Genomic DNA, 18,412 nt, shown 5'->3' on the forward strand with positions numbered 1-18,412 from the left:
TGAGCCTACTGGCTTTACAGGGATTCACATCCAGATCCTTCAAGTCTAACTCCAAATCTCCATTGAATAGAAAATAGCCACGAGTCCTGGGTCACATGGGAGGAATCCATGTGACCCATGGATTCCCTCTCAGGCCACTCTTGTCCCAGTTTCCAGAAGTAGCAAGGGTGTCACTGGAAGGCTGCCTCACCTGCTGATTGAAGGATTAAAGGGCCATCACCACCACTGGATTCTTATGCCCAGCCAGTGCTTTTGGAGGCTAGGTTTTGATGTTCTTCACTTTTTAGGCATTAGGAGTAGGGAGAGGGGGGAATCAGAGGAGGCTGAGCATCAAATCTCCTGCTCCATGGGAGGAGAGCTGGTCTTGGGGTCGCAAGCATGAGTTGTCTCCTTTGCTAAGCAGAGTCTACTCTGGTTTGCATTTGAATGGTAGGCTAATGTGTCAGCACTGTAAGATATTCCCTTTAGGGAATGGGGCCACTCTGCAAAGAGCACCTGCATGCTTGCATGTAGAAGGTTCCAAGTTCCCTCCTTGGCATCTCTAAGATAAGGTTGAGAGAAACTCCTGCCTGCAACCTCGAAGAAGCCACTGCCAGTCTGTGTAGACAATACTGAGCTAGATGGACCAAGGGTCTGACTTGGTATAAGGCAGCTTCCCATGTTCCTATGACTCAGCATAACTCAGCATGATCCTGAGGCTCCTCCCTGAGGAAACTCTGAGTTTCCTTCCTAAAAGGATTGGTGATTGCCTCCCATTCTGCAAAAGCAATGTCAGAAGGAGTCTTAAGAACAGGGGTTCCCTCCGGGAGATGTTGGCCTACAACTCTCCAATCCCTAGCTACTGTCAATTGTAACTGAGGATGATGGGAGGTGTAGTCCAACAGCAGCTGGAGGGCTTCAATTTGCCTTAGGGAAAAAGAAAGATAAGGTCAACCTAGCATAATTTTATCCCCAAACTAAGCACTCATTTGAAGTACAGGTGAGTTTATCCTTGCCATTAACTTCCTATTAGCTTTAACTGGTTATCTTGTTGTCAGCTTACTGATAAAACTGTAGAGTGCTATGCTTCTAATTACTTTTGATTAGGAATCTTTTATCTTTACTCCTACCTCTTTCAGCGAATGAAGGATATCGGATGCAGATGCTGTAGAAACGATGACCCTCTTGTTCCCTTTACTTGTCTGGAGGGAGAGGGAGAGGCCTCCCACAAGCTGTACCCCGAGGTCTGTGATGGTCACTCGGTCATCCAGCACGATCACTGTCTTCTCAGCCAAAATGGAATCGGAGAGTGGAGAGAGGACCTAGAGATGGTGAGAAATTTTGAAAGAGGGAAATTTGAGGAGAACATTAAGGTTTCTCCATATCCCCAAGAGGACCTCCTGAAAAGTAAAGAGCGCAAGACATCCAAGAGCGGCTAGGCAGAAAACTGAAATTTCCTATCAGTAAATCCATCTCTCAAACAACTGCATCACACTAGGAGTATATGTCAGCCTGACAGGTGCGGAGTGAAGTTGAAGGCAGCCCAGGGCAGGCCAACCACCATGGCTCACTCATCCTTCCTTCCGTACCTTGCCCACTCACCCCCCTCCCTTGCTCACTTGCCAGCCTGCCTGCCTATCTTTGCTGGGTGATTGAAATGTTTAACTCTTTGTCTCTTTGGCCACTGCTGGGCCTGAGTGAGCAGCAAGCAGCTAGTGCATGGTGGGGCTGGGGGGGTAGGGTGGCAGCCAGTCCACCGGGGCATCGGTGGCTTGTGTGCAGCCTCACCACCTGGTTCTATTGTAACCTCATGCCAGAGCCCACAAGACATGTTCCCCGTCTCAGCAAGGCTCCTTGGGCTCCCCTCAACATTTCCCAGATATCTCCATGCTTGCTTTGATCGCTCCTCAGTATTCAGCGGCATTGTGAGTGACTAATGCATCGAGACCCAGCCTCACTTGATACCTGGACGGTTGTGATGCCTTGCTCGCGACCAATCAGGACCCGGCCTTCTTGCAACTTGGCCACTTTGGATTCCTCAACCTTCATGAAGTCGACCACTAGGTCCGTGATGTCGAACTGCCACTCGGAGCCCAGCAGGTAGGTCAGCTGGCCACCCAACTCGGATGATTCCGCAACAAACTGGGTGAGGACCCGCACCATGGCATGCTGGTACTGCAGGGTACAGCCTCTGCCTTTCTTCTCATCATCCTCTTCCTCATCACTGTCACGGGTAGGCCTGTAACAACACACACACACAAACACACACAGACACACACTGAATTAATTTCTTAAATTAGATAAGGGATCATGCTAGGTCCAAACCCAAGTCTTGGACTGGTGAGCTCTTCCACCATCCATCATCCCCTGGTGGCCATCTTGCCTTGCTGGGTGGCATTCCTGTCTGCAATCCCATAGCTATAGATTACTACAATATATCGATTCTAGGGTTGCATTGGTATAGATTCCTGGTGGTTGAAATGGCCACAGCTTGGCACCTCTGTCATCTCAAATTACCATGAGAAATTCAGCTCCTCTCAACCTCATTGGCCTCCATGCCTCTTGAAAAAAATGAGGGTTAGTGGGGGCTTTCCTTCACAGCCTCCGCTATCCGTAATTTTTGTGTGCTCCTCCCTCTCCAGTTCCCTCACAGCAGGTGCCCTCATTTTCAACATTCCTTATGGTTCCTCCCTCGGCTGCTATGGAATGTTCACAGACATTCTATGAGGTCACAGCAGTACTGTCAAACGACCACGAGGGCTCACAGGAGAACAGCAGGAAGGCTGAAAGCCTATTATGTATGGGAGACCAAAGGGGCACACTTTCAACTGGCATCACAAGGCTCTCTAACCGGGCCTCACGAGAAATGAACAAAAGTTGCTTCCCGCTGCCTAGCTCTCCACCCGCAGAGGTAATGCATGAACCTCAGCTAGGGGATAATTATTTTCTAGCTGCATAATGAATCAAAATAAATGTTCTTGTTAAGACCATCGGTCTCTGCCTGCCTGGACTTTCTTCCCCCACCCCCTCTTATTTGACTTTAATTTAAATGTATTCCTTTCATTTGCTGCAATTGTGAGCTTTTAGACTGTTCATTTTACGAGTCGGTTTTTCTATTAGTCGAGTGCCGCTCAAGGGTTCCACGCAGTACATTAGTTATGAGCATACACCTATCTAGAGAGGAGATTTTCATCTGGAAGATTGGGCCTCTCGTATGGAGAGTGGCACACACACCAGATTAAATTACGATTCTCTCATCTACTGCAAATAAGGAGAAAAGTCCATTTATCTATGGATCAGCATGATAAACTACCGTGCTCCAGATGGATTTTTATCATCTCCTCAGATAGTAAGATGCCAGATCCTGATTTCCTTGTATCACTTCCATTCATTTCCGATTTAGGAGAGCAACAAATAGGAAAATCCAAGGATGCAAGAAACTGAATAAGGTCCACTCGTTTCAGTTTAAGGCAGGGTTTCAGAACTTTGGTCGTCCAGCTGCTATTGGACTGCAACTCCCATCGGCCCCTGACAATTGGCCACTGTGGCTGGGGATGATTGGAGTTGTAGTCCAACCACAGCTAGAGTTGTGCAGTCCTGGTTTAGAGAAAATCTGTTCAAAGACCATTCAAACACACACAGTAGTAATGCATTAAACTAAGGAGCCTGGATGAATCAGACCACAGGTTCACTTAGTCCAACATCCTGCTCTCACAGTGGCCCAACCAGATACCCCAGAAAAAGCCCAATATTTAAAAATATTGCCCCCCAGCACCTGGTATTCAAAAGGTACACTGCCAATGGCTCTCTCTTTTTCCATGAATTTGTCTTACCTGTTCTTTAACCCATCAGCAGCAACCCTTTCTCCTTGGAATGATCATTGCCTTTTTACTCATCCCCATTCAAAGTTCAGAACACTTATCCACAAGAAACCAATCAACTATTTTCACACAGTAGATCCAAATGCAGATCGTTAGCTGCATTGTTATCTGCAGCTGGGCACAGATTTTACTCATTCATTTTACAGATTCACAACTCTAGGCAGAGATCCATGGGTACAGAGATCCTTAGGTAGAAATTGAAATTTCTCCACAGTGAAATGTGGAAGAGGATTTCAGGATTCCTCCCACAGAGAAACACCAGGAAATTTTTCCAGACATTTCTCCATCCCCCAGGCTACAGATTGCTTGGCTGTCTTTTAGCCAAAGCAGGTTTGTCCAACAGGTTCAGAGCAGAATGTATGGTACTTTATCATTACAAACACCCTGCGAGGTTATGACGGCCAAGGGACATTGACTGGCCCAAAGTCACCCAAGGTATTTCATGGCAGAGTAAGGATTGGAGCCCAGTTCTCCATGGTCGTAGTCTGACACACTAGCTATTACTCCATACTGGTGCTCATGAGTCACTTTGAATCAGTCTACAATAATAGTGTGTTGCATGCACAATGGGATTTAACTTCACAATATGCTCCGCATTCAAACGCACAGACAACAGTACACGCGGATTCAAATTCAGTCCTTATTTCCTGCAGTCTTCCTCAGTAAAACATTGCCTTAAAAGTCTGCAAGGTAACACAACAGTTGCATTGTATTTTATCCATGCACACACATCCACCCAGTAACATAGGAGGAGGCAAGCTGCAAATGAGCTGAAAGCACAGACAAACTACACACCTCCAGTTGCGAAATTAGTGTTAGAAATTCTCCTAACAAAATTGGAATTCAGGAGGAGCAGGGCAAAACAGAAGAGAACAGGAACCATCCGCTCGCCCCCCCAATTCCCCCCAAATCAACAAGTGTGGGCTGTACCTCACGGCCTGAGCCTTCTTTCTCTTTGAAGAAATCAACCACTCAAGTCACCCACAGGATTGGATTGTTTAAAAATAAACTTTTGACAGCTCTCTTGGAAATATGAACTATTGCACGCACTCATCCAAAAAATGGCTGGCAGACAAGCATCGCAGGCAACCGGCAGCAATTTTCACAGCAACCATCTTCCCCATTTCCATCCTTTCCCGGAAAAAAAGTGAATTACTAAAGATGTGCCCAGTGGCTCGGCTGCAATTTGAGTTGCTGCTGGTGTGGCTGGCATGCCAGCTTGAAAACGGTGTGGCGTGTGGAGCCATGCTCTTTATTTCATCTGGCCCAATAAATATGAACTAGACACCTGGGGGGTTAACATTTCAAATGCTCAGTATAATGAGTGGAGAGTCAGAATGTTTGTGATGGCTTAATGGCCGCCCAATGTGCAACCCACTGCATCTGCAATGGCAGCTTTATCTCTGTCACGGATCTATCACCGGGAACGGCTCAGGCAGACATCAGAACGAGTGAAGTTCCAACAATACAGTAAACGAGGCGGCAACCAGATGAGGCACTTCACCAGCAGAAGGGTGGGTGGGTTCTTTTTGTTTCCGTGCAGGCAAACAATAATCATTAAAATACACTCAAGTTTTTTGTAGCATTTGGCATCTCTTCTGCTGGTTCACCCTCTTGCTGGCTAACTCCTTTTCATCTCAGTACAAACTCAGCGATGCTTCTGGAATTCTCCTCATTGGAACTTCCCCAGATGATTGGATCTTGCTTCCAAAGCAGAACTTTTGCACTCAGGGCTGGCCCAGGGCTCAGGGACACCCTAGGCAAAGCCTGGCAGGGCACCCCCCCCACACCTGGGCACCCCCACCCACCCAGGCACCCCCTCCACCCACCCGGGCACCCCTCCCCATCAGCTGCTGAGATGACTCCTGGCTACAGTGGGCAGGAGGGTGGGCGAGTGACAGGGACCGTGCACCTGCTCTGCTCACCGCTGCCACTGCTTTGTTTCAGTGGCGGCAATGAAGGTGGGTGAGTAGGTATTTGTTCCCCATCGCTCATCCATCCACCCAATGGTGGCTGTGCAGAGGAGGGGGAGGGCGGTGACCCTGGGTCTCACATGACCCAGGTTGTCAGCATCCTTGCTGGCTTTGCTTCCTAAGCAGCCCTTAGCCAGTTTCAATGGGTGGGATGGCTCTGTTTGCACTAGGAATTCTTCGTTGCTCTATTCTCCCACTTTCTGGATTTTTTATATAGTGCTGTGCACGCACACTTTTACCTACAGCTTTGGGTTCCTTCAAGTAATTTGTGTCTTTCACTTCCTCCATGCTATGAATAAAGACAGGCACTTGTGTGTATCAAAACATGCTACCCGTGACACAGAAGTGCAGGGGCATATCAGTGAAACACTATACAAATGAATGTTCATCTGTCCGATCCCATCAAAATAGCTTTTTTTTTTTTTTTTGGCAGTGTGATATCAGCGCACATGTTTGCAGGTGCAGAGAGGTGCAGAAGGAAATCAGTGCCGTGATAAACCATGCATATACCAATTCCAGAACTGACTTTTAGAAATTCTCCTAACTGAACTGAAATTCCAGGAAGTGGGAAACTGGGCATCCTATATCATAAAAGGCTTGAGTGTGATCCCGTGCGCCCGTGTCTTTTTCGGCAGTTCTGAGCATGCGCGGAGCACATGCTCAGAACTGCCGAAAAAGATACGGCCGCCCAGACACGGGCGGCCATATTGGCTAAGTTTAAGGGCCAAATCAGCCCATGTATTGGCCCCCGTGGTGCCGCCCGCCCGCCCTCCCAGCTGATTTTTGAACCAAGCCCCCCTCCCCCGATTAAGGGCCAAATCAGCCCAGGCACTTGCCCCCGCGGCTTCAGCCGCTGACCGCCGACCCGCCTTCCCAGCTGCCGATACCTCCTTACCCCCGGACCACGTCCTTCGCTTGATCAGAATATCTATTTACAGAAGGAGAGAAGAGCTCGCATGCAGAGCGCCACTCTCTTTAAAGTCTCTTCCCTAACTGGCACTACAGACGCAAAGGATGCAATAGGCGTCCTTGGCGCCCAAAGCGCCAGTTCGGGAAGAGACTTTAAAGAGAGAGGAGCTCTACATGCGAGCTCCTCTCTCCTTCTGTAAATAGATATTCCGATCAAGCGAAGGATGTGGTCCGGGGGTAAGGAGGTATCGACAGCTGGGAGGACAGCCGGTCGGTCGGCGGCGGAAGCCGCGGGGGCAAATGCCTGGGCCGGATTGGCCCTTAATGGGGGGGGGGTTTGGAGGGCAGGCAGCCGGTCGGCGGAGGGAGGGGGAATGGCGGCGGGGGGGCCAGGAGCGCCGTTACTAGCGCCCGTTATTCAACAGGCCGAAATTCACTTGTGGAACAATAAAGTAACAGAAGAAGGAAAGTCCTCATTAGGGAGGGCCAATGGCTTAGTGGGAGAACACTTGCTTTTCAAGCAGAGAGTCCCAGCTTCAATCCCCGGCATCTCCATGTAGGGCTGGGAAATACCTGTCTGAAACTCTGAAGAGCTTCTGCTACTCCGTGTAGACCAGAACTGCACAACTGCAGTCCTCTGGCTGTTGCTGAACTACAACTCCCATCATTCCCAGCCAAACCTATCTGTTTGGCCTGGCCTTCCAGGGTTTTTAAAATGTTGTAAATGGTTTTAATGTTGTAACCTGGTTTTTCAGGGTTTTTAAATTGTTCTGATTGTTTAATTGCTGTTTGGTGATGTTTTAATTGTTAATTATTGTTGTTGTTGTATACTGTTTTATAGTTTTTGTTTTAACTGTTAATTGATTTTAATGGTTTTGTTTTGATTGTAAACTGCCCGGAGTGATTTTGGAAGGGCAGTATAAAAACTGAATAAATGAATGAATGAATGAATGAAAATAAAGCCCTAAATCGCTTAGGCCCTGGGTATTTAAGAGAATGTCTTCTTCACCATGAGCCCCACCACCTGTTAAGACCATCTGGAGAGGTTTGCCTGCGGCCACGACCAACTCATCTGGCAGCTACTCGGGAAAGGGCCTTCTCCATTGTTGCCCCTGGACTTTGGAATGCGATCCCTGTTGAAATAAGAGCCTCCCCATCTCTGGCAACTTTTAAAAAGGTCCTGAAGACACATTTATTCACCCAGGTTTTTAATTAGATTTATAGTTTTAATACTGGGTTTTAAATGTTTTAAACCATGGTAATTGTTTGATTTTATGTTTTAAATGGTTTTTAATTGTAAACCGCCCAGAGATGAAGTTTTGGGCAGTATAGGAATATTTTAAATAAATTAATAAATGATAAATAAATAAAAGAAGCATCATATTTGAGGCAATGTAAAAGTTTCAGGAGGGCTACAGTAGTTAAATGTTGGCAGGGCGGGGGGGAGAGACAGAATCAAATCCCACTATCAAGTGCAGACCTGGCCTGTGTTTTGGCAGGTATTTAGCACAGCAATTAAAATGTGCAGACAGATTTTTATCAAGCAGATCTGCATGCTGAATGTCTTTAACTAGGATTGCCAACCTCCATATTTACAACCAGCCACTTCTGACTACCAGATGCTGAGGATTAGCAGCCAGAAATGGCTATCGCCATCATGCAGTGCTTCTGCCTCTCCCTGAGGAATCCAACTGGCCATTGTCATTAGTTAGGATGTGGAACAAATGGATCATTAGGTTACCTCCTGAGAATCATTCCGAAGGAACGGTGCTCATACCTTTTGTTGGAGGTGACGGGGATCCTCCAGCCCTTAATCTGGCTCAGTTCTGTGTCCGAGATCTCTATTTGCAGAGGAAGCCGTGGGACCCAGACAGTGATTTCCAGCTGGGTGGTAAAATGCTGGTATGTAAAGTTCACAATGGTGTCCACTTTGCTTTTCATTTCCTTGCCGTTAACAAAGATGGTGTCGCAGTTGTCGGAAACCTAAGAAGAAACAAGGCAAGCCAATCTTAAGATTAATTTGTGAACCACCTAGAGCCGCTAGAGTATATAAATTAAGATAAGAACAACACACAACAACAACAAATAAATAAATAATAATTGCACGCTGAACAGAGTTGGCCACAAGGTTTTGTGTGCCTACAAGGTATCTGGTGTAGGGCTGAGCCAAGCAGGACTCCTACCATTTCCCCAATGAGCCCAACTTCTGGCCTCCCAATGGCCAGGCGAGTGGCTGAGGGTTGAAGGCTTCGCTCAGCTATCCACAGGTCCTGGCTGACCTACCTGGAGCACTGATATCGATCACATTGGTTTGAAAGTGTGCTCCGGAGAGTGGTGAGGCAAACTCTCTCAGTCAGGCTTGGAACTGGGCTCCAAAAAGTAAAATATTTATCCTGAAACAGCTCAATGAACTTTGAGTTCCCAGTTCGCAGCCAAACCAAACCCTTCTTGTGCTCTGAATTAGGAGCACACTCATTAGGAGCACAGTTGGATTCAACCCCAATGCCATGGTGAGCCTTTGAGACCTCTCCCTTCTCTTCCCATTCCTTCTCTTGCCCCTCATTCTTTCACCCATCCATCAATAACACAGCACTGGGGAAACTACATTTCCCAGAGCACCCGGGGAAACTACATTTCCCAGAGCTCCCGGGGAAACTACATTTCCCAGAGTCTGGGTGCCTGGCTCACAGTGGTAACAGCACACAGGCACCTGGGGAGGACCATCCTTCCTATCACCCTTTCAGCCACTAGAACAGCAAGGAAGGTTGTGCAGGTGGTAGAGAGGAGGTTTGCTGAGTGCAACGAGAAGGGAAGATATGGCATCTCCTCGGCTTGGATTTCAATCTATTTATTCCAGAGGAGAAGTTTCAGGGCTCTAAAGCTCAACTTGTGTTTGAGGCAAGATTAAAAACCACTGAGATTCATCTCAGCCAGGAAATATGACACTGGGCCACATTGCCACATAGAAGTCTGGTATTCCATTGTGGCTGGGGATGATGGGAGTTGAAGTCCAGCAACATCGGGGGATCCAGGTTTGACAACCCCTGTCCTACAATATGCACTCACAATGGAGAATATAGGGTGTGTGCCAATTTACTCTCAGGATTCACAGTGAGGAACAATGAGTCCTAGTCTTCCTAGCCAATGCCTTGCATGACTTTTACAACATGCCCCAGAATTCATTGCAGTGGGTTGGGGGATTCGATTCCTCATCAGACAAATCAATGTGGAAAGAGTTCCCTGAAGATAGAGCATTTTAAAACCCCACTGATCTATCAGCCCAGTGCCATGTCAATGCTAAGAATACTAATCTTTCCTATTGTGCTTGGAGGGTTGTTGTTTTTTAAAAAAACAACATTGTAAACCATGATAGATGGGCCTGTCCTGGATTTTCCATCGAGACAACTGAAAGAACAGCAATCTCTTGACAATGTCTGCCAGTCTTCCTACCAGAAACACAATGATCTCTAAGAATATCAAACTTGATGAGTATCAAATGTTATATTTACAGCTTACTTCGAAGGCGAGACATATGCTAGCAGGGAAGGGAGGGGGAGCGCTTTCTGAGGATCATAAAAATGGAATGATCTCTCACTTTTATATGCAAGGACAGTAAAAACCTGGTGCCAGACAGGATCCTTTAATGAGTCATAATGCCTGCTCCAAACTTGGAATGTAAAATGTAATTGTCTAGAAGCATCAAACCATAACCCCCATTCATACACACTGAGAGAAAAAGTCTCCAGATGTGTGTTCTTGATCTGTATTCACTGAGAGCTGAGCCTGGGCTACTCTCAGGGAAACTACAGGCTGCTCAGCACCATCCTTGCTGTTCAGCACCATCTGGTGCTAGGGATAATTATTAGGAAAGGGATTGAAATGAAAGCAGCTGACACAATGATGCCTTTATACAAATCTATGGTGCAGCTGTATTTGGAATATTGTGTGCAGTTCTGGTCACCACATCCCAAACAAGATATCAGAGCAGGGAAAGGTGCTGATAGATAAGGTGCAGAAGAGGGCAACCAGAATGATCAGGGGCTGACCACCTTCCTTCTAAGGAAAGGCAACAATGTTTGGGGCTTCTTTGTTTGGAAAGAAGGTGAGAAACCAAGGGGTCTGTAAAATTATGCATGGCATGGAAAAAGTGGACAGAGAGACATGTTTGTCCTCTGACAACAGTAGATTAGAATGCGCGTGAAACAGATTTTGCATTTTGTTTCGAACTTGAAACAAAATGCAGATGGCCAAAAAGTTTTGTCGAAACAGCGGTCAAATGGGTTGTTTTGATGGAACAGAACTCGAAACGTTTCGAGTATTTTGGCCATAGGGAACAATGGGGAAACTTGAAACACCCCATTGTTCCCCATGGGCAGCTCCTAGGGACACCAAATTGGGTTGGGTAGTAGGGCATATTGGGTGCTACCTACCACCCAACCCACAAAAGAAATAGGCAATTAGGCGATTTTAACAAATGTTTAACCTTTCCCCAAAAGAAACAGAGAGAGAAAGACAGCTAAGCCTGCAGGTACTCTATGTCTCTCTTTCTTCACTGGGCCAGGCAGGCCTGGGCACCACCACCAGTCTACTTTCTGCTGCTGCAGATCTGGTGCTGAGAAAACCACAAAATAAAACCTACCTACCTCCTGTCCTGATGTATGCCCTTCAAAAGAGGCACACTATAAGGGCTCTCTCTGTCTCCCAGTCCCTTTGGATACATTTTGAAACTCTCTCCTTTTGTGTTCCCCATCCCTCCTCCCTCCACCCAGCCAATGGGGACACAATTGCCCATGGCAACACTTTATTTGTATGTTAACAAGCAAACCAAGAAGCAAAGAAATCTCAAGCCAGTTGGAAGCCAGTGCCAGAAAACCAATCAGCAAGGGAAAACAGGAGTCCAAAATCGCGCTCAAAATGGTGCTCAAAATGTTGAAAAGTTTTGAATCGAAATGAAGTTACTTTGTTCCGAGCTCAAAACAGGCCCTTTAATTAAAGAGCATTTTGTTTCAAACTCAAAACACTCGGAATGGCCTGTTGTGAGTCAAAACATTTCATCATTGAAACATTTTGCACCTGTATTCTACCAAAGACAACCACAGGGCTCTGTGGTCACCAGGAGTCAAAACTGACTCGATGGCACATTTTACTTTACAGCAGACTTTACAGGTCATCCAGTGAAACTGATTTGCATGGCATTTAGGATGGACCAAATGAAGGGATTCTTCACACAATACATTTCATCTATGGAATTCACTGCCACTGAATGTGGTGATGGCTACTCACAGAGATGCGGAACTGTAAAATTCATGGGGGACAATTATAATTAATCCATCAAATTTCTGGAGGACAAACCTATCAAGATTGGCTACTAATCTGGTTAGTTATATGCTCTCCCCATGTTCAGGAGCAGCCTACCTCTGAATCCCAGTGACAGGAGTGCAACAGCAGGAGAGGACTATTGCCTTCTACTTGTGGGCTTCCTGGAGGCATCGGAGTGGCTACTGTGGGAAACAAGATGCTGGACTGGAAAGACCATGGGTTTGATCTCACAGATCTCAGGTTCTTATCATCACAAGCACCAGAAGGAACATAAGAACATAGGAAGCTGCCTTATACTGAGTCTAGACGGACCATTACTGAGATGGACCAATACTGAGCTAGATGGACCATTGGTCCATCTAGCTCAGTATTGTTTACACTGACTGGCAGCAGTACTCCAAGGTTACAGGCAGGAGATGCCAGGGAGTGAATCCGGGACCTTCTGCATGATGATTTCCCACTGATCTACGGACCCATCCCCGGAGGGAAATATCTTACAGCACTTACATGTAGTCTCCAATCGTAATGCAAACCAAGGTGGACCCTGCTTAGCAAAGGGGACAATTTATGCTCCCTACCACAAGACCAGTTCTCCTCCCTAATGCAATAATGCCTGGAACCATGTCTGCTGTCCAGGCAATTAAAACAGGCCTTCAAGAAAAACAGATTACAAATTGGAGAGCTGATGCACAAATGGCTCATTTTTTGTTCAATTCCCTGTCCACATCATCATCATCATCATCATCTTAAATCCCATTATGGTGGATGTGCTCTCTATGACCAGAGCAGTAATAATTAACAACCTCTGTGTATTGTATGCTCCTAAAGACATTTGGCTCCAGTCTGATCCCTGCCAGAAGTCTCATTTCTTTGGTTGTCATTCTCTGGTTTTATTTAATAGAACAGGGAGAGCATAGCTGACATGAAGCATTTCCTGTACAGAATACTTGGAAGCTTAGGGAGATACCATAATCCAGCTTTAATGACCTGTCTGTAAAGGTGATGACCATCAGTGGCTGTTAGAAGTTCCGCGAGGGTATTGTGTGTGTGTGTTCCAACATCAGTCGGTTCCAGCAGGGGTCCTCAATCCATGGTACAGGGCAGTCCCTAGTGGGGTGCGAGGCTGGGGGAGAATTAGCATGTGTGGGGCCTCCTTAATATTTCATATCATGACAGAATCATACTGACTGATAACATACAGTGTAAATAGTGTGAGTGAGGTTTCTGGACATGTCCAACCAGCTTAGACATATAATGCATTTCTAAAGAAATAAAAATAAAAAGCACAACACACACTTCACAGTTCTCAGACCTTCTGGGTTGCAAATCAACTTGAGCATAGTGCATTCATAAATAAATAAGTAAGTAGATATTATATATTGTTTGTTCCAGAAGTTTTTGTAATTTTCTGCCATGAAACAAATCACTTATAGGACTTTTTGAATGGTTGGGGGGGGGGGGAGAAATACAACCACTTGACAATTTGTCCAATCCACTTCAATTTAAATATACACATTCTTCCCACCCTGCTCTACATCTCTGCTCAATACCGAAGCCCTATGGCAAGCCAATCCCTAAATCTTCAAGGTGTGGGGTGGAATAACCACAAAAAGGAAATCACATCATACCTCCATGAGTAAGGCTGGGCTGGGCAGAGGGTCTGCCAAGAGCTCTGGTGCTGGACACTCTAGACTGCTTCCTTGCTTCCGTCCTTCCTCAGCTTTAGGCATCAGCAAGGCCTGCATGGAGCCTCTCTGGAAGCCCCGCCCACTCGACGGGAGAGGCGGAGCTCTCGCAGCTTGCCTGGGAGCCTTTCAAGCTGCACACAGACACAAAAGACTGGCTGCGGGGAAAGAGAAGTGGCTGGGACTGGGGGAGAGAGGGGAGGGCAGGCAGCACTGCAGTGTGCCCAGAGTGGGGCTCAGGGCAATTGCCCAGGTCGCCCCACCCTAACGATGGCCCTGCCATGGTACTCCAGATGTTGCCAAACCACAACTCCCATTGCCCCCAGCTACAATTTATTGGGGCTAGGGATGATAGGAGTTGTATTTCAGCTACATCTGGAGTACTACAGGTTGGGAATCCATGGGTTATAGAATGGTACATTCCCCCACTCCTATCTACTTAGCAGTTACCCCTGCTAGCTGAGCAAAGGGACACCTTTTTAAGTGATGATTCTCTTCTATTTAGCAGGGGGAGAGCAACTGGCCCTATCCAGCCCCGGCACTGCATCCCTCCAGTGGCTGGTATCTGCCTTATGTTTCTTTTTAGATTGTGAGACCTTGGGGATAGGGGACCATCTCATTTATGTATTATTTATTTTCCTATGTAAACCGCTTTGCAAACTTGGGTTGAAGAGCGATATATACATATTCTTCATCTTTGTCGTAGTAATAGTAATAGTAGTGATGCCCGTCTGCTTTGATCATATATACCTGCAGATTATCAGTTCAAGAAAAGCTCACATTCCTATGTTCATTGGCATAGCCATGCAAGAGGGATGACAGCATTCTGGGGAGGCAAAGGGCACTCAAATTGACAATGATGTCCATTAGATAGGAGTGAAATCAAGGACAGTGAAACATTCTGGGAAACTTGGGTAAAGGTTGCACATTCCCCAGGGGATGGGGCCGTAGCTCAGTGGAAGAGCACCTGATTTGCTTGCCAAAGGTCCCAACATCTCCAAGTAAGGTTATCGCCAAAGGTTATCCTCAGCATCTCCAAGAAAGGCTGGGGAAAGATCCCTATCTGAAACCGTAGATGACAGTTGGTGCTGACAATACGATGACAACAAATATTTATATACCACTTTTCAACAAAAGTTCCCAAAGCGGTTTACAGAGATATAAGTAAATAAATAAAATGGTCCCCTGTCCACAAAGGAATGACGATCTAAAAAAGAAGCATAAGGTAGGCACCAGCAACAGTCACTGGAGGGACATTGTGCTCGGGATGGATAGGGCCAGTTGCTCTCCGCCTGATAAATACATGGAAATTGCCACTTTAAAAGGCATCTTTGCTCAGTTAACAGGGGTTAATACTGAACTAGATGGACCATATTGAACAGAGATGGACCTATGTCGCCTTCTCTGGGCCTTCTTTGCCTATTGATCACTTGATGACTGCATGTGTGGATGGGCCATCATAAATATATATGACAGAACATTCATATCAGAAACCATGGATGGTTTGGAACTGAACATGATCTCTCTGTGTTAAAAAAAAAAGACAAATTGCAGGGGGGGGGGTACTCCATTACATGCTTCAAGTTAGAAATGTAAGTTTCTGGTGTTCCAGTTAGATCAAACAAAATGACATTTGAGAGCTATTCGGAAGAGATTTTAACAATTGCTTTTGGGCATCGGAGGCAGCCACCTGCTACAGAAGCAGGAGAGGTTAATTACAGCTCAATCTCATTTGACCTCCACAGGAAAGAAACAAGGGATCTGCTTGAACGCCCACCTGGCTACAACATCGTATTGTGGTGACACTCTAAATGGTACCTTGGAATTTTTTCTGTGTGACAAGGAGGAGGTTTGAACCGAAAGGAACAGCATGTGAAAATACACTCATTTTGTAGAACATCTTGTATTGTGTTGGTGGCAATGATGAAGCCTAGTCATGAACGGTGCGTGATGGATGGAATAAAGAATGTGTGAGAGAAGTATATGTGTACAGAAGGGAAAGAATAAGCCCTGGAATGTGAGTTCTGGCTACCTCTGCCTTCAAGTTTTCCTCTTTGCCCTCCAAAACTGTGTGTTGGATGGAGAACTCAACACCTTGAGGTCAGTGGTGAAGATAGGAACACAGAAAATGTCTTAGATGAACCAGGGTGCTGGTCCATCTTAGCTCAGTACCCTGGCTGACAGCAGCTCTCCATGGTTACAGGCAGGAGTCTCTCCCAGTCCTACATGGAGCTGCCTAAGAGGGAAACTGAGATCTTCTGCATGCAAGTAGGAAGATGCTGAGCTATGGCCCCATCCACTAAGGGGAATCTCTTGTGTTCAAATGTAGTCACCCATACCGATGCAAACCAAGGTGGACCCTGCTTAGCAAACGGGACCCTGCTTAGCAAAGGCTCACCACCACAAGATCAGCTCTACTCCTTTTAAGGAGGAGAAAGGGAAAGTCGCTTACCCATTCCTTCACTATCAGAAGAACACTGCCAATACGTGGACTTCTCCTAACCCTAACCCAGAGAATATCTGGCATAGCACAAATGTAGTTACAGATGTCCACTGCATTCATAGGTCTCCCTCTTCAACTACACAGAGCATGTTAATCAGAGTAACATAGGAAGATAGGAAGCTGCTTTATGCTGAGTCAGACCATTGGTCCATCTAGCTCATTATTGTCTACACAGACTAGAGGCAGCTTCTCCAAGGTTAATGGCAGGAGAGTCTCTCAGCCCTATCTTGGAGATGCCACGCAGATGCTTTTCCCAGAATGGCTCCATCCCCTAAGGGAAATATCTGGCTGTGCTCACATGTAGTCGCCCATCCCAATACAAAGCAGGGTGAACAAAGCAGAGGGAACGACATCAAAGAGGACAACTCATGCTTGCTACCACAAAAACGGCTCTCCTCCCATAGACCAGCTCTGTTCCCATAACCAACGTAGATGTGAGTTCTAGCATATCAGCTTACAGCAGAACTGAAAATATCAGCTCTGCTCCATGTTGAACTGATAAACTAGTCAGTGGAGGTTACCACAGTGAATACAGAAACCAAGATGGAAGACGATGCGAACGCATCGGCTTAGAGGTAATAGGTATAAGCTCAATGGAAAATATCAGCTTTCCTCCATGTTGAATTGTTACTTAATCCCTCGGATCAGGTCTCGAGATTTCTCTCTCCCGCTTTGAGCTCCCTTAATTCTCTCTCTCTCTCTCATCTTAATTCAACCAGAGCTCCCTCAGCACTGCCTCTATGAAGCAGCATATCAACCACTCTTCCTATTAATGGCCTTGATTAATGTGATTAAAGATTCCCCAAGACGCTCATGACACAGTGTAAGCAGAAAGGGACACAGTGCCAGGGCGGGGGGCTCGAAGCGTTCAATCGCATTTGCAGGGCTCAGCAGGGGCAAGCACGGAGTGTGGATTTTGGCTTCCATGTCAGAGCCTTACAGTGTCTATAGCTTTCAGGCGGTTGAATGCTCAGCTTTACGGACAAATCCTTCTATGATGGCTCCCCCTCGCCGCCACCGAATGCCTGGCCTAGGAGCTGTGAATTGGAGCTTGAGAGCCTGGCGTGAAAGTTTTCCTGATTCAAAACCTGTTGATGCCATAAGTGTAGTGGTGGGGTGAGGGGAGGCCAGTCGCACCCCCTCGGGGTCAGCCACCCCACTTGTAATCTGAGGAGGAGAAGTCTGGCACACTTGAGAACACAGGGACAGTCCTGCCTGATCCAGGACCCTGTTCCCTACAGTGGCCCTCCAGATGCCCCTTGGAAGCCCCCACTAGGAGATGAAGGCATGCCCCTTCTCCTGCTGCTGCTCCTCTGCAACTGGTAGGCATCATGCCTGAGGCTGGAGGTGGCCTATAGCCACCAGACTAGTAGCCACTGATAGACGTACTACTAGTAGTAGTCGGAGGGCTACAGGCCATCTCCAGCCTCAGGCGGGATGCCTCTGAATACCAGTTGCAGGGGAGTCACAGCAGGAGAGAGGGCATGCCCCTTTCAGCTCCTGCCTGTAGGCTTCCAGCGGCATCTGGTGGGCCAATGTGTGAAACAGGATGCTGGCTTAGATGGGCCTTCTTGGGCCTGATCCAGCAGGGCTGTCCTTTTGTTCTTATGACCTGTCCCCCATGCTCCTTTTAAAGCCTTCCAAGCTGTTGGCCATCACCCCATCCCATGGCAGAGAATTCCATAGATGAATTATGCACTGTGTGAAAAAAAATGCTTCCTTTTATCAGTCCTAAATTTCCTGCCCATCAGTTTCAGAGGATGCCCGTCACCAAATCATGGGTTAGGGTGACGGCCACCCCCCTGGATGGCTTTAAAAGGAGCTCAGATAAACTCACGGAGGACCAGCTGCCTTCTACTGAGTCAGACCACTGGCCCATCTAGCTCAGTACTGTCCACTCTTACTGGCAGCAGCGCGCCAGAGTTTCAGATGGGTCTTTCTCGGCCCTACCTGGAGATGCTGCCAGGGATTGAACTTGGGACCTTCTGCATGGTAAGCAGATGCTCTAACACTGAGCTACAGACCCATCCCCAAAGACATAGGAACACAGGGAGCTGCCTTACTAAGTTTTCAGGCAGAGCTCTGGCCCCATCCACAGTACAGGAATCTTTCCCAGCCCTACCTGGAGATGCTGGGGATTGAACCTGGGACTCTCCTGCATGG

General features: G+C 47.0%; 1 protein-coding gene and 1 non-coding gene across 4 annotated transcripts in view; both read right to left on the reverse strand.

Moving 5' to 3' along the window:
• Positions 1-18,412, reverse strand: part of TMEM132B (transmembrane protein 132B) — a 322,459-nt gene that overhangs the window by 5,073 nt on the left and 298,974 nt on the right. For all 3 annotated transcript variants that reach the window (XM_053280195.1, XM_053280196.1, XM_053280197.1), the window contains 3 exons: positions 8,520-8,725; positions 1,945-2,218; positions 1,110-1,301 (listed from right to left, as the gene is read on the reverse strand). In XM_053280195.1, coding sequence (XP_053136170.1) covers positions 1,110-1,301; positions 1,945-2,218; positions 8,520-8,725 — 672 coding nt within the window. The remainder of the gene's footprint in view (positions 1-1,109; positions 1,302-1,944; positions 2,219-8,519; positions 8,726-18,412) is intronic.
• On the reverse strand, positions 18,204-18,278 carry TRNAG-ACC (transfer RNA glycine (anticodon ACC)). The gene has a single exon. It is a non-coding gene; the product is annotated as a tRNA-Gly (tRNA).

This window comes from Hemicordylus capensis, chromosome 15 (assembly GCF_027244095.1).
Source record: "Hemicordylus capensis ecotype Gifberg chromosome 15, rHemCap1.1.pri, whole genome shotgun sequence".
NCBI lineage: Eukaryota > Metazoa > Chordata > Lepidosauria > Squamata > Cordylidae > Hemicordylus > Hemicordylus capensis.